Source organism: Neolamprologus brichardi, chromosome 7, assembly GCF_056152115.1.
Source record: "Neolamprologus brichardi isolate AB-2024 chromosome 7, ASM5615211v1, whole genome shotgun sequence".
Taxonomy (NCBI): Eukaryota; Metazoa; Chordata; class Actinopteri; order Cichliformes; family Cichlidae; genus Neolamprologus; species Neolamprologus brichardi.
The window spans coordinates 33,035,274-33,062,172 of record NC_142110.1 but is presented as its reverse complement, the minus strand read 5'-3'; the positions used below and the strand labels follow the sequence as shown (position 1 = coordinate 33,062,172).

The following is a 26,899-nucleotide window of genomic DNA, read 5'->3' as shown; positions in this document are numbered from 1 at the left end:
TTCTATTTCACATTAGATGCAGAGAAAGTAAAAAAACAAAAAAACAAAAGGAGGAGAAGGGAATAAGTTTGATATAATAACAGAGTGAAATCTTCTAAAACAAGGGAAGAAAGAAACATAAAAAAGTCTGACTTTTTGCCCCAGATAGCTGCCTTGTTGGTATAAGAATAAAATAAAAAATAATTAATTCATTTAAATCAATAAATGAGTCTAACCTTGCCCAGGAAGGATTTGTTGGCGGGGTCCTCCGCTTCCTCGTCTTTCCCCGGACTCTGATCTTCTGACGACTGGTTCACTGGTTGGCGGGCGATAGTGGGCTTCACAGGCTTCACGGGAGGCGGAGGCGGCTTGTTTCCGCCCACTGCGTCGCTGCTGATGGTGCTGCTGGAGTGTGACTCGTAGCTCCGCGTGGAGTCAGTTCGAGTCTGAGCACGAACCTGAAACAAAAAAAAAAAAAAAAAAGAACCATTTGTGATCATTTGCTCAACTACAGGATGTGGTTTGTTGTTTTTTAAGGAAGAGCCACTTCCAAATATAAAGCAGGCAGGAGTTTTGAACATTTTTATCGGCTTAGTGTGAGAAAGTTTATTTCAGTCACAGCTGCTTTAGGCAACAAAAGGTGTTTTTTCCCCCTCATCTTCAGTCCCTTATATTTGCAGGTACATATGTGCATATGTGGAAAGAAACATCAATTAGAGGAGGAGTACAAGGTGCAGGTGGGTTCCAAAGCGGCTTGCAGAGGAAGTACCAAATGAGGCAATTTAAATAGATCCTCCTATATTGGATGCACTCTTAACTGATGTATAGAAGGGCAACTTTATTCATCTAGATTAGAGTTTTTGTTATTTATCAAGAAAAAGTTCTGAAAATGGACACAGGCACTAAATGAAGTCCAAAGAAGACAGTTCTACCCTCAGACATTTCCAGCTTTGTTTGAAGCAGATCTGATGGTACTTCGAGTCTTGCCAAGAACTGAAAAGTCTAAAGACTTTAAATTGAGATGCAGCTTGAGAGACCACAAGAAAGTGTAGCGACAGTGATGTCTGATGGGAGAAAAACAGGGAGAGGTTCTCACCTTTGGGGGTTCAGGGACGAAAGAAGGGGGAGGGCTTGGCTCTCTGCTCACCTCTCTTCTCATACGTACACGGGGTTCAGGGAGAGGCCTCTACACAAACACACGGCACACAGAGAAGGGTCACAGGGGTTGGAGTAGATATTTTAACAGTGAGGATGATGGATTAACAACGTTGGGGAAAAGAAGAGTGTCTATCGGCAGACACGCCCACCTCGTCAGGCAGTACAGGTTCTGATGATCGACTGATGGCTGACACGGGCTGGGGTTCATCCAGTGTCTCGTCCAGCTCATTGTCAGTGTACGCCCCGCCCTCGTCCGCTGTGTCATCGTAGTCGCTGGTCATCCGGCTGTCCATGCTGAGGTAGTCACTCATTGCCGACAGGTAGGACATGCGGTCATCTTGGAGATCTAGGTCCTCCTCTGAACCATCCACCTGAGGAAAGAAAGTAACAGCAAAGGGAAGGGGTGTAAGAAACAGTCAAATTCACACAAAAACAAGTGGTCTGCAGAAGTTCACTGACACTCACCTTGCCCTCGCACACCCACACAGCTTTGTCTTGCTGCTCCCGAATTAAATCTTTCACACTGCCATACCATGCGTCATTGGCCGAGTTCAAGTCGATGGTGTCTAAAAAACAAAAAAAAATTCTTAAAAGAAAAAATATATGAAGAAAAAGATTTCATAATCCTAAGTACTGTCAAAGTTAACATGACAATACCACGTCAACGCAAATTCCTTTTAACGCCTCTATTGGCTTTTTGACACGCGATTAACGCATGTGGGCTCTGTGACCTTTGGCTTGGCCTTGTAGATCAGGTTGTCTGGAAGTGGTTTCATCAGTTACATTGTGGATGGTGAGCAGAAATGGAGAAAGAAGTAAATTCTTGCGTACATTCAGTGTATTTTATGAGCATGCAGTACCTCTGGGGGTTTTCTCAGTAATAGTTGTCATTATTTGGACTGTTGCAATAATTATAAGCATAAATGTGAATAAAGTATGTATATTTTCCACCCCCATGCTGGTAAGAATATTAGAAACATGAAAACTATCCTGTTAAGGGTACAGTTACAGCTGATTTAAAAAAAAATCAGATTAATCACAAGTTAACTACGGACAACCATGCCATAAATCACATAAAACTCACCCGTGAAAAGGTGTGAACAGCTCTTTTTCAGCCTAAGGGCCTGCTCATACAGTTTGCGTGCGCTGCGGTTGGATCCGGGTATGAGGCGGTTTCTCATGGTCTTCAGACCTTGTTTGCTGTCAGGGTTCAGGAAAAGGACGATGGGGTACCACTGAGTGTAATTCAGGGTGTCCACAGCTTTGGGAGTCACATCCAGCAGAGCGTGACGGTCCTGCAGGAGAATAATAAAAAAGAAAAACATGGTTATATGTTGGATGATGACTAATAATTGCACAGAAATCTCTGTTTTGTCACTCTCGACAGCTGTTCATCTGAGCCACTTCAAACTCTGCAGGTGAATTTCAACTATGACATTGTCTCTTTTAGCAGTTTATTTGGTTACTATGGACTTTGGGATATAAAGGTTGTACTGATGTATAGGAAGTTGAAATTCTGCACAAAACAGCACTACAGCATGTAAAGAAGCACTCTATGATGGCTTTTTTTATGGTAGGTAATAAAGGGTTATAGCTGGAAAGCAAAATCTCAATTAAAATTAAATTTTGATTAGCTGACCAGAACAGACTGACAACCCTACCCTATTTTAATTCTTAGCCCTCAAACAGGTGGATGAAACTATGAGGTCAAATCTTTTATAAAAAAAAAGATCACTTAGTCTAAAATTCAAATGGGTTCCAACAAACATGGCTGCACAAGTTATTCTTTAACTCTTTCTTGTTAGATGCTCCTCTATTGGCAGATTTTTATGCTTCTGATGCAACAAATCCCTTTGGAGTTTTGATGCAACTCCAAAAGGATCTGTGTATCCACCCAAAATTACGCTGGGGATCTTTGGCGTGTTATCTAAAGCTTTATATCGCTACAATTATGGAGCCACTATTATTCAACTCTGGTTTAATGGTGTTTAGGGGACATAAAAATTAAAAATAGGGGAAATAATAAATTGTAACAGGACAAAATGGGTGTTGCACACTCCCATAACAGGCACTGCACTAGTGTTCATACAGCGTCATTATCTTCTAATGATTATACCATACCTGTTCAATGATTTGCCGGATAGAGTTCAATCTCACCACCCCAGAGGACTTCTCACTTCCTGCATCCTTGGGCTCAGTTTCTGAAAGAGGAGACAAAAACCACTCACAAACAAGAACAGAGTAAAGAAAGCCTACAGAAACCTTTTTCTGTTAGTGCTAATGTTTATTTACAGGCGGTCGTGATACTTACTAGCAATGACAAACTGATCAGGAAGTTCAGTGGCCAGTTTTTCGTTAACTACGTCAGAAATGGGCCCAAATATCACCACCGGTCTCCTGAAACCAGCTAAATGAAACCAAAAGAATTAATTCAGAAGTCCTGGCACAGCGAGGACCTCTGCAAAATGCCTCAGGTGAAATTGCAGGGTGAAAGGGTTTCCTGGATACCTTCACGTAATACCACTCTCTCGTAGGCGGGGAAGCGTGTAACCGGAACGTTGCCCTGGTCGTCTCGACTCTTGCGCAAATCTTTCTTCTTTGCAGCTCTTTGGCCCCTCATCCTCCAGAAGTCTCCTCTGTCATTGCCCGATGCAGCCCGTGCAGCATTCTGGACGTTAGCCATTTGCTCTGCTCTGATATCGAAAACAAGAATATATGACTTTGTCTAGTTAGACTGCTCACACAATGATATGCAGATTTCTTACCAGCGAAAGAAAATGTAAAATGATAAAAATATCCAGCCAAATCCTTAATACAAAAAAAATTAAAAACTTGAAATATATAGATTTAAAATAAAAAAACAACAACAAAAGACATAGCCATCACGTCTGAAAGTGAATTTTTCTGATGGCCAGCAGGGGGCAGAAAGGGTGTCTGCACAAAGATGATCATCATTGCATACCTGCTCTTGTTGGGGATGATTCCCTTTTCTAACAGCTGGTTGTTTTTGTCACTACGGATTGCCAGCCAGTTGCCGAGTTTGCCATCATAGAGTGTGTCCGTCACTTTGAAGATCTCTCCCCTGGAGAACGGAAGGCTCTGCGGGGCCTCCTTCTCATATTCAAAGTGGGTTCTAATGAAGAAGGAGTCGCCTCTGCCAGATGCTAAGACATCTTTATACACTGGTAAAAATAGAAGAAAACAGAAGCTAAAAAAAAAAAACCCCACCATTATTTGGCATCCCACATGGCTCAAATTTGGGCCTCTTGTTTTTCCTCATTCATCTATTATCATAAAAATAAATAAATTACAGGAAATAGAAAAGCAAGCCACTGGCTCTACTAAGACTTTTATCATATTCTGTGTGTGTCTATGTGATATACTTTAACACAGGAAGGTTTTGGCATTAGTACTGTTTGTGCAGCTGTTCTTTATCCAGTCCAGTACCTTCAGGCTTGCTCTGCGCAAGAATGGTAACTTCCTCTCCTTTAGGAATCTCCAGGAGGTAGAGAACAGCATCTTCACGCACCATGCCTCTGAAGTCTCTGTTGTTCACCTGAAGCACACAATAGGGAATAAAATGAGAAATCTGGCCTGATATACGTCTCAAAGACGAGGCTTCTGTCTTTTTTCTCCAACTTCAGACACAGCACTCTTGTGTGTGCAGGGTTTAAATGTGGAACTAAAACGTGCTGTACCCTCATGATCTGATCTCCTGTCCGGAGACCCTCCTGCTCTGCTGCACTGTCCTCCTGAACACCGGCGATAAAGATGCCGACATCATTTCCTCCCGCCAGCCGCAGACCCACACTGTCACCTTTCTGGAAACGCACCATCACCGTGTTCGGCCTGCATTATGGAAACAACAGTTGACAAAGGGAGAGTCTATTTATGACGGAGACAACCAAGCTGGCTTGTTTTTGAGTAAATTTGAGTTTGAGCAACTCAATTAAAAAAACAAAACTAATACGGACCCGTATATTTCCAGGTCTTCTGCACTTGGCTTTAGTGGCACTTTAGGGGGAGCGTGAACCTTTGGGGCGACACTGGCAGCTGGTACTGCAGAAACAAAATCATTTACAGTCACAGTATTCAATTCAACTGTCTGATTTGACTTTTATTTTTTTTTACAGTCTTGTATATTCTTGGCGGATTCATGTTTACCTGGTGGTGTCTCGGAGCGTGGCTCCTCCCTCTCTGCGTGCAAAGCAGCCTTATCTTCAACGTCTCTGTCGGCACCTCTGAATGGGGTTGGCATGGCACCCATTTTTGCCAGCCTGCTAGGCGGTTCCTCTCTGGTAATATCCCAAATTTTTGGAAAGTTTAAAAGAAGCATTTTACACATTTAATTCGGTTGATATAATTATGACTCCTTTTCCGGTTTGGTTTAATAACATGGTGGTTTTTCCGATATTTGATGTGACGGACTGCCTGAGCTTCATGAAGCATAAAATCAGCATAATCCTACATTATCCTGATTTGTTTCTGGTGTATTTAATGCATTCGTAATAAATGACTGACCAAAGCAGAGCTCAATGCTTTTGTGGTATCTAGAATTAAGAAAAGCACAAAACAAAGCAACACTTAAAATCATTTTTAGATGATTGTGGTTGTTTGTTTGTTTGTTTGTTTTTAGAGCAGGCAGACAAAACAATACAGACCCAGCTCTTCAAGGATTAAACTTTGTGTGTTTGCTTTTTGTCAGACTCAGAAACATTTGAAATGACCTGTATAAAATTCCAGTTGATTTGGAATCGTTGCCCAACCCAGTTCAGTTTATCTTCCACAAATCTTTGGAGCAGAGGTGTGTAGTGCAAATTGGCATAACCTGTGGAGCCACAAAATCTTCTAACTCAGTCAGGACCACGAAAGTAAAAGAAGAACTTTATTTCTGCAGTAAGATTTGGGAGTACAGCTCTGTTCTTAGACTTTCCTGTCCTTCCATATGCATGTGTGTAGTGGAAATCCTGAGATGGGGAAAGCAGCAGTTGCAAGAGCAACCAGTCCAAAATAGAGCAGGCATGGATGGCAGATATGACATGAATAAGCATGAAGAGGAGCACGAGTGGATGGGGGTTGCAGCTTTCAGATGCAGCAACGGTAGCAGGCTAAAGCAAGTTAAACAGGATGTTCACGAAGATATCGGTTGAACCATCAGTTTATGTGGGCTAGCACTGAGATCAGCTGATATCATAGGAATGTGACTGAGTTCAACTTGGTGAACCGAATGAACACTGTGCTCGACTTCATGAAAAATAAAAAGGGTCAAACAATAAAGGAGGGGCTAGGATTCATACTAGGATTGGTGTCGTAGACACCAATATCTTTGAAAAGGTCAAATGGCCAAATAAATAGGTACAGTTTGTGTTAAGTTCCTAATTGCGCATTCCTGGTGATGGCTGCCCCTCCCTGAGCCGAATCTGCCAGAAATCTTTTCCTGTTAAATTTCCTTCCCGTGATCACCCAGTGCTTGTTCATAGAGTATTATCTGATTGTTGTATTCTTTTTCAATTTTTTCCCCCTATAAAAATAAAACTGAAATTGCATTTTCTGATTTCACACTAAAGCAGATTCCCAGACCTCCCTCTCCCAAGCCACCTCCTCCAGCACTGACTGGAAGACGCAAAGGAGTTCCCAAGCAAGCAAAGAGACAGTCTCAGCATGTCCCGGGTCTGCTCTGGGGCCTCCTCCCTCCTGATAAGACATGCCCAAAACACCTCAGCTACATGCCATCTGGGTCAGAGCATCGTAGTCAGATGTAGTCTCTGAGCCCTGAGGCTGAGGGGAAAAGCTCATTAAAAGCTTTTACAGCTTGAAATATACCAGAATTGGCCGTTAATGACAGTGTACCTGGGCTTGTCTCGAAGTCTCTCATTGGAGGAATGGGAGGAGAGGTCAGAGTGGTGGGCCCGTCTGTCATCCTGTGGAGAATAGGAGCGGTACGACTCGATCTCAGAGATATCTGAAACACACAAGGATGATGAAAAATATCACAACCCCTGTGAAACCACACAAGAGTCAATCAGCTATGGGGGTGGGGTCCTCTGTGTTCAGGTGGTAAAGCCTATAAACTTTATTAGAAAGAGTAAAATGCTGCATCTCTCCTTCTTTGTTTTGTAAATTACATAACATGGCCTTTGCTCGGCTCAAATGGCCCGTGGGTCGTGAAAGCAGGGGGCGGGGGGCCACACAGCTCTCAGACAAATGAAGGTCAGAGCACTGTTCCCAGATGAGTAGCCACACCAATTAGATATGCAATACCAGTTTCTGTGGTTACAATGATGACGAGGAGCACTAAAACTCAACAGGATGTTTCAATGTTAGCATTCAGGGTGTGGAAGCTAGACTGCACTTTTATGTTATACTGCAGGGCAGGGAGGAATAAGCACAGCAATACCATTACAAAGTAAAATTACACATGTGCACTTAAGGTGATTTGTACCTGTCAGACCTCAAAATCCTAATTTTTTCAGTCAGTCGGTCCCTATTGTCCTCAAACAGAATTACAAAGAATGGTGCTGGATGGTAGAAACCAGAAGGCTGCAGCGGTGCAAACCTTAACATAATGAAATTCTGTCATATCCAGTAGCAGGATTATGATAGGGGATTAGATCACGCCGCTAGAGGCGAATGAGCACTTTCACACATGCACACACACACACACACACACACACCCCAAACCAGTCAAACTGGGTCACAAGTCTTTGTGCTATCCCCCCCCCCTCCTCCCGGCAAACATTTGGTCAGTGAACAATCCACTCACACCACTTATCTCTATCCTTACCGACCAATAACAGCATGCCATCTGGTCATGTGACAATAAAAACAGGTATAAAGGGGTGAGCAATAAGAGGGTGGAGGGATGGTGATGATGTGCTGAATATGGTTAGCTCGTAGTGCTTTGTGGAAAATGTGTATGTGAAATAATATTTAAATAAAACTAAAAGTTGATGTAAGTAAAGCCTTTATTTTAAGAATTAAGAACAAATTTGATTGACAGGTACAGAAACATTAATGGCATTAAGGTTTCCACAATTGATTCATTAGAAGTTCATAATGCAATGAGGTTTATATTTCTAGATATATATATATATAAAATGATGAAGATGATGATGATCATGGAGATGATGATGGCCACTCGCCAGGTGTGCCTTTACACGGCATAGGACCTGCTGCTTTTCAGTTTCGAGTTTCTCTCACCGTCGAGCTCCGAGTCGCTGTCGACCATTGGCGGGATTCGAACCAGGATCTTCTTCCTGTCTCGCTGCACCACCAGCTGTAGCTTCCCGCGGGACTTCTCAATCAGCTTCCCGGCATCGCTGAGAGACAGGTTTTCTGTCACAGTCCCGTTAATCTGACAGAGACAGGGGGGATTAGGAGATGTGCAGACGCTTCTCACTCACGAATCACACAAACAAAGCATGCAATGTTTTACAGTTTTTAAATATTTGGTACACTTAAAAAGGAATTATGCTTTTCCTAATGTTATATACAAACATCTACTATCACAACTACAAATGTTGATATTACACATGGTCAAAGGTTTAATGAGGTAAGCACATAACTAATCTCCGTGAGCCAAAAGCTCACTCACGCTTCAGGTTGCTTTAAACAGTCAGTTTCAGATACTTTTTTTCTGTTCTTGACTCTGTATGATGTCATTGAGATGGGGGATCTTTAAACTGAACCTATTCGGCATATGTCCAGCTCCAGATTTTTGTTAAAGCTTAAAATAATCCTTATTTATCGTACACTGTAAAGATACAACAAGTCAAAAGAGGCAGAGACAGAGGAGACAAAACCAGCCAAAAAGTAACAAAAACACAACAACAAAAATGGCTAGCTAAAGTAGAACAAAGCAATAAGGTACAAAAAAAAAAAAAAAAAATGAAATGAGCTCAATTAAATAGGGTAAAGAAATAAAACTGATTTACAACAGTCCACATAAAAGATAAAAAATATGACAGTAAGAAGCTAAAATAAGAAACAAAAATAAAACAAAGAGCAAAAATAAAACACATTTTTAAAAAAACATTAAAACACTATTCAGAAATACTCCATGGAATAAAATAGCTCAAATTCAATAATGGCTTACTAAATGCTAAAGTTAAATAGAAATGCAGTCCTTAAGTTCATCCTTTTAGCTTCTTCCACCCTCATTTTAAGACTACTGCCATTCACATAAATACCATTTAAAAACCGCAGGTTGTTGGGGCTTCATGACCACACTTGGGACACCCCCCTCTCACTGATATCATACAGAGCAAACAGTAGGGGGAAAAAAAAAGTTTAAAACTGAGCTTTTAAAGCAGTGTGAATCCTGAGCGTTGGTTCACTGAGATTACCTTTACACACGCTGTCTTCGTTATTTGAAACTTTCATAAATCTTGTTCATCTTGTTTAATATGAGACAAATGTAAAAGTGACCACTCCACCCTGCCTCTGTGTGGCAGCTGCTTCTTCCAGGTACTGATAGGAATGTGGGCGACTTGTTGACTAAATGTTTAATCGCTGCTGCTCTTTCTAGTACGAAATACTATTCTGTTAGACGCATGTTTCTTATTTTACATAACAGTAGCTGTCTGCTAAAGATGTTACACTTCCGCCTGCTCTTGATTGCTTGCCGAGCTGTAACTTAAGAAAGTGTAATGCAAACCAGAAATGGAGAACACTCACCTTCAAACTAAATTTCGCACCATATCACTGAAACCAACAACTTTTACGGAGTGTCTGTGTTGTCAGCAACCTACTAGTGAACAAGGCAACTGGAACGTTTCAGTGCAGAGGTATATACAGCTCTCTGCAATCTTACTGAGCAAATACCAGCAAGCTTTAGCAACCAGCTGAGGAATACTCATTTTTCCATAGCGACAGCTGGGCCATGGGGTCACAAACTAGTCATTAGTCTTGCGTGACTGCGATGTAGCCATCGATTTCACATCGACTGCCAACAACTGGTCAGGAAATACTCATTTTCCGTAGCGATCTGTAGTTGCTACGCAGTGTCTTTAACCCTGTGTGAACGGATCGTTTCATCCAAAGCGTGACCCAAGATGCTGAGCGAAAGCCCATTAAAATATAAATAAGGATTCATTTGAACTGTCAGAGATGGACGGTTAACGAGCAAAAAATGACAAATAAGGAATATACACCACCCTACCTTCAGAATAATGTCCCCTTCCTGCAGGTTTCCATCCTTGCTAGCAAGTCCTGTGCTGGTCATCTCTTTGATGAAGAGCTGGCTGCCCAGACGAAGGCCATATTCTGCAAAAACACAAATCACACATATATTTTATGTATAAATAATCAAACAAATATTTTACCTTATTTTACCCAACTCCACTTTAATTATATCTGACATTCACAGACTAGATAACCTGGCATGACCGAACAAATGGAAAAATTAATCAGGTCACTTTTCGACCTCTGAAGGGTTTATTAACGGTCACTGACCAAAATGCCTCTGGACACATCTGTATAAATGATGCACTGAAATACTAGGCTGATGTTTAAAATAAGAATTTACCTATAAGCACTGTGATCACTTTTCCAACTGTTCATTTTGTTTTATGCATTTCTGTGCCAAGTGAAGAAATTCACCTCAATTTAAAAATAAAGCCAGTAAACAGCGAGCGCCAAACTGATGAATGGTACAAGCCATTTTATCTGCTGATATGCTGTAATCAGCTGGTGGTGATGTATGCTGACATGGCCGTGCCTCCATTAACTCTCTCTCTCTCTCTATAGAGAGAGAGCTAGAATTGCTTGAGTAAACAATTAAACGTACAATTAGGACATTTCCATTTTGCATCCATTTAATAAAACCTTCAAATAAAGTGCATCCTTTCCTCTGCTTACCATTTATCAAATTTGTTGCCAATTGTTTTTCTTGTGGCAGACGCCACTTGTTTTTGTGCTAAATGTAGGAGGGGGTTTCTTTCCCAAATAGCTGTCCATGTTTTATTTACTTCTTTATGATATCAATCAAAGATACTTAGAAATGGGTAACAAAACTCTAGTCAGGACCACTTAAACCCTTGTTTTGGGATCACCATGCCCTTCCCTGTGCATATGAAGGAAGCCCCCACTACAGAACAGAGCAGATATAAATTGCAACAGATATGAAATTAAAATAGAAACAGAAAAAGGAAGAGCTGGGGCAGGAGTCAGGTTTCCAACAGGCTTGCAGATGCACAAGTACTATTGGCAGCAACCTTTGTGAGATTTGCCAAATGGTTGTGTAGAAGGGTATCAGCTGAGGAAGAGACCAGATAACCTGGTAGGAAAGTGGTTAACCTTTCTATGCTGAATAATAAACCAGATAAGAACCTAACTGAGGGATTCTCAAACTTCTTCTTACGTCTTAGTTCAGAATCTGGAAGAAGTTCACAACCCTCCAACATAGATTGTTTTGTTATTCATTCATTAACATAAAAATAGGATTTAACCTGAATTTTAGTAAAGGTTAGCTTTCCGTGCCACCCATAGAGACTGTAACCCTTTTCATTTAAGGTGAAGTGAACCATTCACATGTTTTGTTTATCTGACAGCCTTTTAGTGTCTCACCTTCGTTGGGATGGTTTTTCAGCAGTAGCACATTCACAGGTTTCTCCAGCGGCTCCAGGTCCCGGGCAGGGCGTGGCAGAGGGAGGGGCACAGCAGCAGGTGACGGTGTGCGTTCAAGGCGGTCCCTGCTTGCACTTCGCTTTATTGGCTCGTCATATTTCCGCGGCTCATTTGCGATGCGGTCAAGTCCTCGATCGTAGCTTTGATCACGGCCGCGGCCTCGTCCTGGACTGTCACGCCTGTAGCGCAGATCGGGGCTCTCGTTGCGGTCCAGGGCTCGGTCGCTTCGGTAGCGTCGGTCAGGGCTGTGGTCGAGGGCTCGATCGCTGCGGAAACGCCGATCAGGACTGTAATCTCGGTCTAATGTGCGGTCGCTGCGGTACCTTCTGTCTGGGCTGTAGTCACGGTCAAGCGCATGCTCGCTCTTATAGCGGCGATCTGGGCTGTACTCTCTATCCAAAGTGCGCCCTCTGCTGCCATCTCGCCGGTACTGGCGGTCCGGGCTGAGGTCTCTCTCCGTGCTCCTGCCACGTTCCCGCCGGTCATAGTCACGATCACGTGTGTGGTAGCCGGAGTCCATGTAGCCGCCTCGCTCCCTCTCCAGGCTTTGGTCCTGGCCTCCGCCACTCCTAGCGCTGTACACACTACGTCGGTCCTGATCATAGTTGTAGTCATCATTGTAGTCATTGTTGAAGACTCTGTCATCAGGTGATGGCTGACGATTGAGCACACTGACTGGAACCTTTCTGGGCCTCTTGACTGTCTGAATTTTTCCATAAAAGCACAAACAGATCCATTTAAGAAAAATCCTAATTCCTAATGTGAAGAGTAGATTCTTTTTTAAAAGAGAGATTGATGCTTTACTTACAATTTTTGCTACTTTGCCACACTTCCTGAGGGTCTGGACAGCGAACGAGTGGATGGCTCCATCCATGGGGATGGTGTTCACCTGCACTACTCTGTCATTTTCACTAAACAAAAGTAAAAACACAAGTTAATCCAACTGAACTCAATTACATTTTTATTTATTTTATCAAGCTGTTACATGTGTTTTGTGAGTAGATTTATTTTGGAGTTTGTTTCTTTGGAGTAAAACCATAAAATAACAAATGGTACATACAACAACAATCCATCAGCCGGCCCTCCCTGCAGGACATCAGATACCACGATGGACGTCTCGCCAGTGTCCTCGTTTGGGTTATCCCGCCCTCCTGATACAGCAATGCCAAAGCCCATCTTCGAATCCTGAAAAGAGAGGAAAGATTTGTGAACTCAAAAACGCTCCAGTAGGGCTGGGCGATATGGCCTAAAATTCATATCGTGATATAATTTCAAGCATGTGCGGTAACGATATATATCACGATATATTATTTTCTTCTGTATAACGTATTTTCCACACTATAAGGCAAACTTAAAATCCTTTAATTTTCTCAAAAATCGATAGTGTGCCTTATGTATGAATTCTGGTTGTGCTTACTGACCTCGAACCGATTTGGGCGTGCAGAAATCTGTTAAAAAATGTTTTAGTACAACTTTAGTAAGCTGCACTGCTTGATGGATTGTCAGAGCATTACGGCTGCCGTAGTGAGGAGCTTCGCGGAGTAATCTGGGTCCAAAACCCCCTCCTGGTCCCAAAGTCAAACAAACACTGAGAGTTAAAAACTGTCTAAATTCTTTCATCTTTAATAAAATCATCAGCGTTGCTGCTTTGCCAGGTGTAACAATTAAGTTTAACATCCAGGCATCCATGAAAATAGAATTTATTAAATTTAATGGAGTTAGAAGTTAGCAGGAAGTTAGCTCACTAGTTTCCACCTAAACATGACATACCAAGTTCTGACTGAGAGATTGAAACTAATTAAAACGTACAGCTCTGCTACCACTTCCGACATAAATGAAGACAGAAAACTAAACAGCAGTGGCGTTTGCAGGGTTACTGAAGTTGGACTACCTGGTATATAATGTTGTGCTACCTGATTGCTAGCGACACAGCTATGTTAGCATAACATTAGCACAGTGAAGCTGGAGGATGAACGGCAACTTTTTTCCACTCGATAAAAGTCATTAATGAATCAATGTTCCGGAAGTGGAGGAAGCGCAGTTTTTGTCTTTCCCCATATTTCAAAAGTGCTTCATCTCTTTGCTATGACTGTCGGCCTATTTTGCAGATGATAATGGTCGTGTCCAAATTCATGGGCTGCATCCTCCTGAGGACCCGGCCTTCGCGGTCTACGTGGGCCGGGTCCTCAGGAGGTCGGGTAGGCCGGAAGTAAACGGCTATGGAATTGGACGGTCTAGCCTTCTCGATCTACTCCCGCCCTTAATTCAGAGTATTTCCGGTTGTCAGTACCACGGCACGAAAATCGAAAATGGACCCGAAATCTTTCTCCGTTTTTTGTGTTCATTTTTAATTATCAACAAGCTAACCCACATTCTCGCCTGAAAATATGTTTAAAGTTTATTTTGTGGCCCAGAAAGATTAATAAGAGTAATTTTAAAACTTAGTAGCGGCCGCCATTGCCGGAAACTGGAGCTTGGCTGGGCCGCGCTATGAATTCTGGGATATGGTGGGCCAAGAAGGACACACCCGACCCATCCAAATTCGGGGAAAAGGAGGACGCATTTGTCGGCTGCATTCGGAGGAGTCTACGAATTTGGACAGCCTTCGGCGTGTCGCTGTGACGTAATCGGTCTACAAATGCGGCCTCAGGAGGATGCAGCCCATGAATTTGGACACGACCAATGGTTGTAGCCGCTGATGCTTTCAACCAAAACAGGCGCAGCTTGATGACATCATCAACATGCGCTATCGCGATAGAGCGGTATAGTCAAAATCTCTATCGTTGGCCAAATTTATATCGTTTATATCGCCCACCCCTACGCTCCAGCTACTCTCTATACAACTGGACATTGTGCGCTGTGATTTTTGCACAATCCTAAGCAAGGCTATCAGTAAAACACCTGCAGAAATATCTACACGTGACCATAAACTGTGTTTGTGTCAAGTTGTCATGACACTAGAATTTCAAACTCTGCACAGACATACTTAATACCATTTTTTTTCATTACATTGAGAGGGGTAGCGCTGAAATAGGTTTGGTAGTGCTCTGCTTCTGATGCCTTTGCGCCACAATTAACCTTAAGAGGTTAATATGTTCTCATTTTCGAACATATTACTTTTTAAACACAGATAATTTAACATGAAAACACAGTTTATACTGCACTAACATTACAGAAGGGCAGGACTTTTACTGTCATGCATCAGTTTACTGAAGCACAAAATATACTTGTTTATCCAATGGCCAGAAATAACAGGAAAATACCATTTAAAAAACAGATTAGGCAACGCTGACTTACTGCCTTAATAAAATGAAGACCAAAGTCAACCCCCACAGGCCTGTTTTAAACCAGGAAAGACCCAATTTAATCCAATTGAGATGCTGTGGTATGATGAAATGAAAATGTTCTATTGGATGCAGGGTCAACAATTTTTCCTGGATGTTGTTTATGTCTCATAAGCAGCTGAGGGAAATGTCTGATGGAGTTTGTTTCTGCTAAAGGAGGTTCTATGAATTCCTAAACCCCTGCTCTGTGTGACAGCATGCTCAATAAATACATCAAAAGTATCTATTTGTACATTATTAGTTTAGTTGGATTATATGTGGCATTATTCACGATTTAGTTTAAGAATAAAAAAAGAAAAAACCCAGGTAATGAATTCATAAACTTTTTTCCTCCAACGGTACATCATGAGGGCTCGCTTCATTGTCCCCTTGTGTTTTTAAGCTTTTGCATGCGTGTGTGAGGTCCAATAATCCCAACGGTGTATTTCAGCTCACACTGCATTATCATGGCTGTATGTGTATTGTACATGGTGATTAAAGGGATTTTGACTGACTGTGATTACAGCTCTGCCTGCTGAGAGCATGTAGGACTATCCAGCGGCTGAGCACCTGTACTTCAATACTATGTAGCTTTCTGAAATACTACATTGATGTTTCATAAGTAACAAGTGTCAGATTTTAAGCCAATCTAACATGTGAGCACTAACAGAAAGTTTAATTTAAATACTCTGTTTTTAAAGGCTGCTTAATTCTTCATGTTTCTGGGTTTCTCAGATTCTACCTGCAACTGCTCCAGCTTGCCCTGATGAGATTAGGTTAGAGATTTGCTGACCTTGTCTCTTTATCCCCTCCCTTCCATCTGTACTTAAAATACGAAATAAATAAATAAATGAATAACAAAAAAAAAACCAAAAAAAAAACAACCCCACTCTCTGGCAGATGGCTGTCGAGATAGAGGAAGGGTAAGAGTAAGAGCAGCAGTGAGGGGGGGGGGAAAGAAAATAGAGGGCTGCATCAACAAACTCCATGGCTAAAATATATTTATCTTGGAAAAAAGAAGAAAAAGTTCAAATATAAAGTGTAATCCAATTATTACATATATAAAAATGATAATGTAATAATTCAGATCTAACCCTTTAGATCTCACATAAATGTCAACTCTCTCGAGGTTGCCTTCATCCTAACATGAAAACGCTCGACATTGTCTGATTTTTCCTCAGGTTTCATAACTCACAGAATTTCTTCTACTCAAAAAATAAAAACACATACAGTTTGTAACATGAAACCAGGAATAATCCCCTGACTGAAACAAGAAGAAAGCCTGTTGCTGATTTGCATCGTTTCCACCAGTGGTTGAAGCAAGAGGGGAGATCTGTGGAGCCTGATTAAAAAAAAGAAAAAAAAAAAGCCACCAGCTGCTCCTGCAGATGCCAATCTAAATAAGAAATCTTAAACCAATTTTATAATTATTAAGGAATATTTACAATGTGATATGAGCTGATTATTTTTCGCCATCAGGTTGATGAAAGTAGAGCAGGTAACAACTTTTTTGGGGGGGTATTCTTAAGTGAATTGTCTCTCTTTAAATACTCAGAACATGCTTTATTTTCTGATGCATCAGATCAACCATATTATACCCATCTTTGCCCAAAACCAAGTTAATAAACGGCGTGTGGCCTGTTCTGCCTTTTCTTCTTCTTCCAGCTGCTCCCTCTAGGTGTAGCTCCATCTCCACCTCTAACATCCTCCTGTCACACCAACCCACTGCATGTCGTCCTCCATTATAACCATGAATCTCCTCTGAGGTCTTCCCCGTTTTCCTCTTTGCCATCTTGTAAATCTTGCCTCCGTCTAAGGACGTTTACAGATATTTATTTAAATTGGATTTGATAAATGCATATTGATTGGCTGGCAGATGAGTAAAAACAAAGCAATAAATCCAGAATTCAGTTTGGGAATGTTTGATGACATCCCATTCATATGAAGCACATGTGAATCCTGCTTTTTCCATTATTAAGTGCATGCTACAGAGATGGAAAACAACGCGAGCAACTAAAGATTAACTGCGTGATCAGGATCACCTCCACCAATTCCAGTTGCTGAACTGAACCTCTGGATTGTGTTTGTTCTTTTTGGAGCTTTTTAAATGCAATAATCTGACAAATGATATAAACTACTGGGCAGATATTGTACTACACTGTGAATTCAGTTTGCACTTTGTGCTGTATATACATGTCTGTGGATCTAGACTCCAGAAGTCATTTCTTTTTGGAGAAAAGGGTGGACGACTAAGTTACGAGCTGCAACCTACCTGAAAATGGAAATGTGGCTGAATGTTGCATACTGTAATAAATACTGTTTTAATCCCTTACAAGCAAAGTATGGGCTCTGCCTTAGACCAAAAATCAAATAAATATCATATATTTAGACTCTGTGCTCCTTAAATGACGTTAGAAATGCTCTGAATATTTAAAGAGAGAAAATTCAGTTAAATAGTGGAAGGGACCAAAAAGTATAAGCACAAAGCAGAGTGTGACAGCTGGCTCTGGTGGGGTTGTGAGGGGGTTGGGAGGGGGGGGCTCATGCCTACAGCAGAGGACCTTTTTGCACAAAATCTGCTTTTCTGGCCTAAGTGAGCCACAGCACGCGACAATGAGCTCATCATGATGATTACCTAAGCTCAAATGACTTCCTGCGCTTACACAGTCACACACGTGATTAACATAACAGCAGCCTGAACCCTGGTCACTGAAGGATGGTTAAACAAGTTGAACAAATAAACGATTAAATATGCGATAGCTGGGAAGAATCAAAAAGTGGAACTGAAGTATATCTTCATTTTTTAATAGTCACTGGATCATATGGTTTAGGATTTCTGGACTAAATTTTTCAATTGAGAAATTGAAAAATTTAGTAAATGTAAATGTATTTCTAATAAACTTAAGTTATTAATGATCAGAACATTGTTGAAAAGTAATCTAACTATGACCACATGTTAAACACTGAAATCTATTTTAAAAGGAACCCATTACGCTATTTTCTGTTTCATATTTTTTTATTCTTGGACTCAGACCCTAAATTCAATATGTTTTAGCTCCTGCCCCTTTGAGACCAACCTCTTTTTAAATAAACTTTCTTCTAATTGGCTGCCCCTCATCAACAAAACATTTGAACAGCTGGTAGGTGGGAGTCACTCTCAGTGACATCATACAGAACCAGGGAAAAAACAAAAACTGACAACCGCCAATTTGCAAATCCCACATTGCTGCATTGGAGTAATGTAGATGTGGTCAAGACAACCTGCTAAAGTTAAAACCGATCATCAGAATGGGGATAATAGGTGATTTAAGTGACTTTGAACGCAGCATGGTTGTTGGTGTCAAATGGTCTGGTTTGAGTATTTCAGAAACTGCTTATTTACTGGGATTTTCCTGCACAGTTAACTCTACGGTTTACAGAGAATGGGTCCACAAAAGGAAAAACATCCAGTGAGCATCAATTCTCTGGGCAAAAATGCCTTACTGATGGCAGAGGAGAATGGTCCGCCACTTGGTACCAGCTGAGCATTGTTTAAACACCATAGCCTGAGTATTATTGCTGAACCTGTCCATCTCTTTATAACCAGTGTACCCATCGTCTGTTGTTACTTTCAGCAGGATAACACCCCATGTCACAAAATCATCTCAGGACACAGATTCTCATGTCTTGACCACCTCTTTAAGGTAGACTATAGACAGTATAAAAGATGAACGTTAGTTTTACTTTTCAGATATAAGTAACTTGGATGTGCTTTACACCTGCAGTCTTTTCAATGGCCACACGAAGCCAACAACTTTAGTTTCAAGTAAGATTTTGTGTTATATGCAAGTATGTGGAAAACCAGAACTGAGCTCCTTTACTTTGTTACCTTTTTCTTGATGTCGTCAGTCTCAAGTAGCACTGAATAAAATATTTAGTTGTAAATTATGGTCATCTTCAAAATCGGCAAGGACAGTTAAAGCAGTCTTTAAGAAGCCTTGAGTTGAGCAATTGCCATCGCCATCTTGGTGTCTGACGTGATAATACTTGTTTCTGATTCTTAGAATGAAAACTTACAGACTGGACTTCATGTTGTATTCAGTAAGACTGGAAACTAAGAGCTGAGCCCCTAAACTCATCAGGAAACTGTTTATTGAGGGCGCAGAGCAAAACAGCCAAGCTGTGTTTTCCCAGGTAGCCTTCTCTACAACCACAGGTCACCAGCAGATCGCCATCTGCTGGCTATTAAAAAGAGTGCAGATTAAAGACACTTATGACTTGGTTGTAAAAGCTAAATCCATCTTCTATACAATAAGTGGGTTTGAATTATACTCCCCCTTAGCTGCTAAAAGCTCCATGATCCATTACTCTATAAAGTTACTTAACCCTGAGTCAAGTATCATAAGCAGAAACATAAACATAACTGTTCTTGATGGTTTAAAACATAATAGCTCTGCTTGAATTTGGTCATTCAGAGTTCAGGGGAATGTCACTGACATCATTTTCCCTTCACTATCGGTTCACTGCAAAATATCAAAGCAATCAATTAAATGCATTTCCTGTGATCCACCGGGGTCAACAGCTCGGGCTTATGGAAAACATGTGCATGCTGTAAATGAGATGAGGTTGGGAGTGTCTTTAGGTGCAGATGGACTCACCCTATGCAGGGTCACGGTGTATTGCTCCCACACGGTCTCCTCCATGACCGGGTTCTGAGGAGAGAGAAGAAAAGATTACCACGGATGGGTTTATTTCACCGGACAGATTAATAATGTATTTTGTGATGTAACAACAAAGCTAGTTCATTAGCCCATGCTTCCTGTTGTTACACAACCACAAGAACAATGACAGCCCTCCACTGGGCTGTTTAGTGCAAGCTGTGAAAAGTAACTTCTGGCTTTTGTTGATTAGAAATGGATTTGGAACACTTGAGCATCAGTTTGCACTCTTTAAATAAAACAAAACAAAAAACTGTATGAAACAGGCTGTATGAGGAAGCCACCAACAGGTTACACTAAGAAATACTAATTAGAAGACAGACTCAAACTGACAGAGTGAGGAAAAAACTGAAATAAAGTGAAATTGTTTAAAAGATGTTTCCTTTTTAAATAGATGCTGCAGCTTTATTTATATCTGTTAGGAGACTAAAAACTCATTCAGTCCAAAGAAAAATCGCAAAGTTGGTCACAAACATGCCCTTATTTTCAACAACGACAAAGGCAATTTCAAAATATAAAAACACGAATGACACATCAATTTTTTTTTTACACAACAAACATGGAGAGAGAAAAGGCAAACTACTTTATATCCGTTCACGTAAACTACCCGGAATTTTTTTCACCCGTTAGTGCTACTTTTCTGCACTTCTGACATCCTCATTTCAAAATAAAACACAACCCAAACCATTAAAGAAACTCTCAGGTCACGCTGGCTGGCCAGACATCTGATCAAATTTAAGCTGCAATCAGAATAGCACTCACGAGCCCCTGCAGGATACGTATGGTCTTCACCGCGTGGGCCCATTTCCTGTGCAAGCTGAGGACCGTCTTCATCATTGGTGCTCAGTCTCTTTCCTCTCTGTGTCTCTCCCTGCTCACCGCCAGCGGTGCTCTGGCAGACTGATGTGCGCCACAGCCTCCTCCATGGCCACAGCTGCACAACCACCAGCAGCTCTCTCCCTGCATCTGCCCGCCCGCCCGCCTGCCTTTGACGTAAGAGGGATTCTGCTGGCCTACATTCAGCACAAATCCCACCGTCTGCAGAAAGTGTAAACACACAGGCACACCAGCTCCTGTGCAAGCGCGCGGCGATCCCAACAACCTCAGAGTTCATCCACAAACGCGACAGCAGATCACTCGACGTATTCCGGCTTCGCCACGCGCTCGCTCATCGAGATATATCGGGCACTTCCCAAAGTTTCAGAGCCGATTCTCACTTCACAGAGACAAACCCACAGTGAACGTTCGAGGAGTTCAAATCTGAGTTAGTACAATGGTTAGGATTTTACATCGTGGAAAGTGAAAAATCTCTGTGCTGCTGCCATTTCAGGCTCAGGCTTAGCGAAATGGGGGCATGACTCGAGCTGGCAGCACACCCATCATAACCCACTTTTTTGATCTTCTGGCCAGCACAGGAATACTTTAGGACCAGTGGCAGAAGCAGAGAGACTGCACAGTGGGGGGGAAAGGGAAACAAACTCTTGGAGAGGGAGATTTTTTTTTGTTTTTTTTTTTAGATCTGGAAATGACCTTTGAAATGCCCATCTGGAACTTTATCTTAAACCGTTTTTCGTAAGCCAGGCTCGTGTGTGTGGAGAGCAAAGGATTGGAAACATACTGAGCCCAGCCTCAATAAATAGGGGGAACATTTATATTGGAGAGGGGGGAGATCACTTGACATCCATTTGCACCACAAAGGGCCAAACAGACTGCCATGTGTGAAGAGGGGAGACATATGAATGACTTAGAAATATGAGCGTGCTTCAGGCAAAGCCAAACCAATTTAAGTCAGAGTGTCTTTTTGTACTATGCGATTTGAACGTTATGGGTCCTCGCAGGCAGGCCCGCTGGATAAGTCACAGTCCCTAGTGCAAGCGATTACATAACAAAACACAAACACATTTCCACTAATGAGGAGGGGAAATGAAATACTGGGTTATACACACAGGATGTGACTTGGAAAACAAATTATTTAGAGATACAGCTCATCACTTATCACAAAGAAAATACAAAATAAATGTGTAGCTGAAACACATACCATTTTTACTGTTACCGTAAGACAGTAACGTCTCTTGCAGAATTATTTAAGTATCCATATCAATCACGTTTGTCCAAAGAAAAATAACCTGGAACATGTTTAATAGATGGTAGACCTATATTATCATTTTCATTATAACTTCATTTGTTTGGGGTTTTTTTTTTGGACTAATCTGAATGTTAAATGTAAATTAAGGCACAAAGAGATGCATTTTAATTATAACATTGAATTATATTGCTTTGCCTTCCCTACAGGCCAAAACTAACTAACTAAATAAATACAATTATATAAAGTAGGAATATGACATGAAACATGCTACAAGAAAATGTTCAGTGAAGTTAAAGACTTTTCTCCCTATCAACCAAAGTTTTATTTAGGTTTTATAGCTTTGTTTAGAGTACAATCAGGTCATTTGAGTAACATGCTTCTCTTGTCCCAATTACTTCCCATCTTTCCTTGAAATCAAAGGAACATTATCAGGAAATGACAAAATGACCCAGCCACTTCCTGTGTTTATGTGCTGCTGATAAGAAAAGGCAGTGCAAGTCTGCCCCCTCCTGGCCGTATACCTGCATTACCCCGTGTGCCAGAAAAACAACTCCTGCATAAGTATATTTAATTTAGTGTAGAAAAACAACAACTACATTGAGTTTAAAGGCTTTAGTTTGTAATGCAGGGGGACCACAACACTGCAGTTTCCCGAGAAAGTGGATTTTCAAATAACCACAAGATAAATAAAACCAAAAACGTTAAATCCGCTGTAAAATGTACCAATCGGTCGACTAAACAAAAACTGCGGATTGGATCAGAAGTCAAAACTAATCTTAAGACAACAGAGATGTGTTTAAAGTTAAAAGTTAGCTAACTAAACCGTTCGTGTAGCTGGTAGCAGTCGCAGTAGCAGTAACAGCAGGTGCAACAGGCTTCAGCAGGGATTCATGGAAACTCCCGACTTTTCCTCAAGGATATTCACACACATACACACACACAGAGAGACACACAAACACACACAGCACATCCACAGGGCTAAAGTGATCTAATAATGCTACATTACACTACATTTGTATTCATCAGTACTGACTGTAGGCGTACAAAAGGACTTACTGTTAAATACTGAGTAGCGTATCTGCTCAGAGAGAGCAGCCCCCCTCCGTTTACTGGCATCACGCACTTTGAACTGTCCGAGAGTGGTACCGAGGATTCAAACCAAACTACGACTAGTTAGGCGTTTCCGGTGGCACATCTGCCACAAGTTGTGAAGAATTAAAAAAAAAATTCGAAGCTTGAAAAAGTAAAAGTCCTGAATGTTTCACGTTAAGTGAACCACTTCACTCACAAAACACACAGACTTCGTGAATCCAGAGTAAAAAATTAGCGCCGACAGCTCCTAGCTTGGTTCAGATTGTACCAAGTAGGACCCCCCGGGAGGGGTGGGGTTAGGTCCAAACTAATTTAGATAAATAAAGACCAACTCGAACAACAGTTTAGAAACTTAACTTTACTGAAACTAATACTGATATTCCAATAATATGTGTAATTACAAACCGCTGATAACACAGCATATAGAGAAATAAAGGTGGCTTATGACCCTTAAATCGTTGAGATGGACGCGTCCAAAATTCCCATTGATTTTTAGGCAGCCTGCTGTGAGGCGTCCAGCCAGACAGCACAACAACAGCCTTAATTAAACTAAGTGAGGAATATTATAGACATAAACCAAACTGTCGACGCGTCCATTTTAGGATAACTGAAATATTTTATTCCAACTGCTTTCAATGCAAAAAAAACAAAACAACGTTTATTCAGGGTGTGTAAATAATAATAACTCTTGTGAGTAAATCCAACACCCCTCCCCCAAAAGACACATATATTTAAGCTCCTAAATATCTACTAACAGGTTTGACAGGAAAAAGTATACAGTTTGTTCATTTAGGCAGAATGCAGCCATTTGTTGATTATTACCTTACATTGGTGTTTGCTGTCTGTTAAGTTTGTTAATATCAAATTTCCCCTAACTTAATATCTACATCTATACATCTAAATGTGTATTTGTGACATTACAGATTGACTTTACATTACATTCAACCTCTGCAAATTCAAAAATGTTTCCCAGAACTTTTCAAACACATCTTTTTTAACTTTCAAAAAAAACTTTATTCTTTAATGGGACATTTGACATATTTTGTCTTGCCTAGTCTGTTCAACTGAACAAACATTTATATTGAGGTTTTCTAGTCAAATGGACCACTTAAAGGGCTTTTTAATACAAGCTGACATGCCCAAATTCATACAGTAGTACTCTAGAGCACACTCACTCATATACAGACGGACGAGTTGGGAGTTACTTGGGTTTCAGTAGCTTGCCCAAGGATCCTTCAACATGTGGACCGGAAGACCTGAGGACTGAACTACTGACCTTCCTGTTAGTGGTCTTCTGATTCCTTCTATTGTTGTAATAGGAAAGGATCTTCCACTACAGTCGTGATCTGTCCTTGCATCTGAAATATAACTTCTTTTTTTTAGGTCATGGAATAAAGAGATCAGAATATTTTCCTCTCTCAAATGATGCACGAAGCAAGAAATGGTTGGCTTTGGATGCGCTTCCACCGGTAGAAATTGGCATTGTTTGATTCCACTTATCTACTAACAGGCAAATTTATTTTTAACCGATGAGAGCAGCGTCTTCCTGGGTGACAATCAAGAGGCTCATATCTTGGAATGGCCTACACGCCCACCAGATCTCAATCTAATCAAACCACTTTTTCTTAAATAAATATGACAGACATCGCCATGATCAAAAACACAAAATGACGGTGCTCTGCTTCAACAGTGAAGTTACAGAGTCTAGGAGAATCAAATCCAAGGGACACTGAAGCCATTTTGGTGGCACTTGGATGGCTCAACACCTTAAAATGACTCTTAATGTTGGTTTTCCTTTAATTTGTCACCCACATAATACCATGTGAAAAACTCAAAGCTCCTATTATGAGAAGCTTATACAAAAAGGTCAAGATGACCACATGCAGATGTCCCACAATGACCCCTTGTTTTTTTCTCCCCTTTCATCTCTCTGCGCACAATTTACTGTGTGTACGAACCCGCCCTCATCTGGTATTTTATCACAGAAGAATCAGATAAGCACACCAGCTGACTCTGAAAATGTCCAAAATCCTTTATACGACATGAAATGTATCCCTTTAATATCCACCATTTTTACAAATTTCTGCTTCTGAAGAACACAGCACTTTATCTACACTTTTTTTTTTAGGGCAGTGAATTAAATAATGACAATACAATTTCAGAGAAATTAAGGTCAACCCAAATAAATCAACACATTCCACTCCAACTAAGAGATGCCAAACTGATCTTAAAATAGGCCATCCAAATGCAAAACAGCTTCACTGCCCTGAATAATTTGTGGGAGCAAGTCATTAAAACAATGAAGCTTCTGGGACGTGACATGTCTCCCTGGTTAATCATCATTCTGGATTCAGGAGGGGTCACGACAGTGTAGTTATATTCAAATAAGGAAAGGGGGAGGAAGCAGCCTGGGAAAGACTGAGTCACTGAACTTTATCTTCAAGTCGTCAATGTGTCAGAGCAGAAGCAGTCTCAGTCACAACTTACAAATCAAAGACATGCCTGCATTTTTCAGATCACTGATGGGATTACGCAAGAGTTTCGTAAGACTGAAAAAGCATTAAATTTTCAACAGCAGAGTTTCACACAATCACCCGAGTGACGTTAACCACAAAACCCACCAAACCTTGCTTGACAAAAACAAACAGCCAAGAAAAAGGACACTCAGTGCGCTCCATGTGCGCACAGACAAGCCCTGAAAGCATTACACTCAACACAAGGAAATCATTAAAATGCAAGGATTTGACACATTTTCTTAGCTTAGATGAGCTCCAGCTAACAAGCAAAATCACTTCTACAAATGCCATGAATTGAATTAAAACATTACTAAGAAAAAGTAGTTACCTGAATTACATCATTTCCACTGAACCAATTCAAGTAAAAATCATACTTTCATGCGTCTCATCTCAGCTTGACTTGTTTTTGGTAGCTGGTGTTTTCCCTCTACCTCCTCAAAGTTTGCTGGACTCTCACTGATAGCAATGTCACACAGAACTGAAGAAACATCCACGTGATCACACCACAAACACAGGAACAACAGAGGATATCCACGAATTCACTTCTGCTCCTTATCCAGGTTGTGATCACAGAGGCAGCAGCCTGAGCAGAGCTGCAAAGACCTCCCTCTGACATGCCATCACCTCTAGCTCTTCCAGCGATCTGTCAAGGCGTTAACAAGCCACCTGAGAGACACAGGCTCAATTTCATACCTCCTCACTCTGTGATGAGTCAGTGAATGTGTGTGTGAATGGGTGGATGACAGGTTGTGTAAAGTGCTTTGGGGTCCTTAGGGACTAGAAAAGCGCTATACAAATACAGGCCATTTACCATTTACCCTTGTGGCTCCTGGAGGGTCTCTTAATTAAGGTCCAGAGGTGAACACCCAAAGGCAACAGGCTGCATCTACACAACAAACATGTGGCCTTCATAGTATGCCACGGGACGAGGGCTGCTTGATTGCCTTCCATTGCTCTGCACTTTGGCCTAGCACCATAGACAAACATACCAGGTAAACACATCGTTTTCAGGGATCTCCTAACAAACTGTTGGAGGGAAATACAGCAGGAAGCTGTGGGAGGTCCTCTGATGCTGAAAAAAACAACCTCTAACATCATCTTGATGCATTTTATGTCACTATCAAGTAAAAGATCATGTCCACCGCTAATTGAAAAATGCTGTTTTACATTTCAGAAATGTTTCAGAAATGATAAAGAGTCTTGGAAAACTTGACCTCTGACCTTGACCTTAAAGGTTGAGGTTACTGAGATTCATACATGTTCGGGATTTTTAAGGAGATGCAACTATGGTATGAATTTGAAAATCACCACTTTCTTCTCGAGTTATTGCAGTCACAAACTTGCGTCCATGTTGCCCGACTGACAATACAAGAAGAATAATGCATTACAATGTGCTTTTCAATAACACTTACAGTCAAATCT

The 26,899-nt window shown here is 41.2% G+C and overlaps 1 protein-coding gene across 5 annotated transcripts in view; it reads right to left on the bottom strand.

The window, feature by feature from the left end:
- Positions 1 to 26,899, bottom strand: part of tjp2a (tight junction protein 2a (zona occludens 2)) — a 46,732-nt gene that overhangs the window by 6,571 nt on the left and 13,262 nt on the right. For 3 of the 5 annotated variants that reach the window (XM_087843507.1, XM_087843508.1, XM_087843505.1), the window contains 20 exons: positions 19,724 to 19,777; positions 12,824 to 12,948; positions 12,572 to 12,674; positions 11,704 to 12,466; positions 10,298 to 10,401; positions 8,338 to 8,491; positions 6,988 to 7,099; positions 5,302 to 5,432; positions 5,112 to 5,196; positions 4,836 to 4,986; positions 4,585 to 4,693; positions 4,100 to 4,319; positions 3,646 to 3,830; positions 3,449 to 3,544; positions 3,259 to 3,338; positions 2,222 to 2,432; positions 1,603 to 1,703; positions 1,287 to 1,508; positions 1,076 to 1,165; positions 216 to 437 (listed from right to left, as the gene is read on the bottom strand). In XM_087843507.1, the coding sequence (XP_087699633.1) occupies positions 216 to 437; positions 1,076 to 1,165; positions 1,287 to 1,508; positions 1,603 to 1,703; positions 2,222 to 2,432; positions 3,259 to 3,338; positions 3,449 to 3,544; positions 3,646 to 3,830; positions 4,100 to 4,319; positions 4,585 to 4,693; positions 4,836 to 4,986; positions 5,112 to 5,196; positions 5,302 to 5,432; positions 6,988 to 7,099; positions 8,338 to 8,491; positions 10,298 to 10,401; positions 11,704 to 12,466; positions 12,572 to 12,674; positions 12,824 to 12,948; positions 19,724 to 19,777 (3,318 nt within the window). Of the gene's footprint in view, positions 1 to 215; positions 438 to 1,075; positions 1,166 to 1,286; positions 1,509 to 1,602; positions 1,704 to 2,221; positions 2,433 to 3,258; positions 3,339 to 3,448; positions 3,545 to 3,645; positions 3,831 to 4,099; positions 4,320 to 4,584; positions 4,694 to 4,835; positions 4,987 to 5,111; positions 5,197 to 5,301; positions 5,433 to 6,987; positions 7,100 to 8,337; positions 8,492 to 10,297; positions 10,402 to 11,703; positions 12,467 to 12,571; positions 12,675 to 12,823; positions 12,949 to 19,723; positions 19,778 to 22,925; positions 23,210 to 25,805; positions 25,921 to 26,899 lie in introns of those variants that run through there. The other 2 variants (XM_087843509.1, XM_087843506.1) reach the window with 2 other exon arrangements.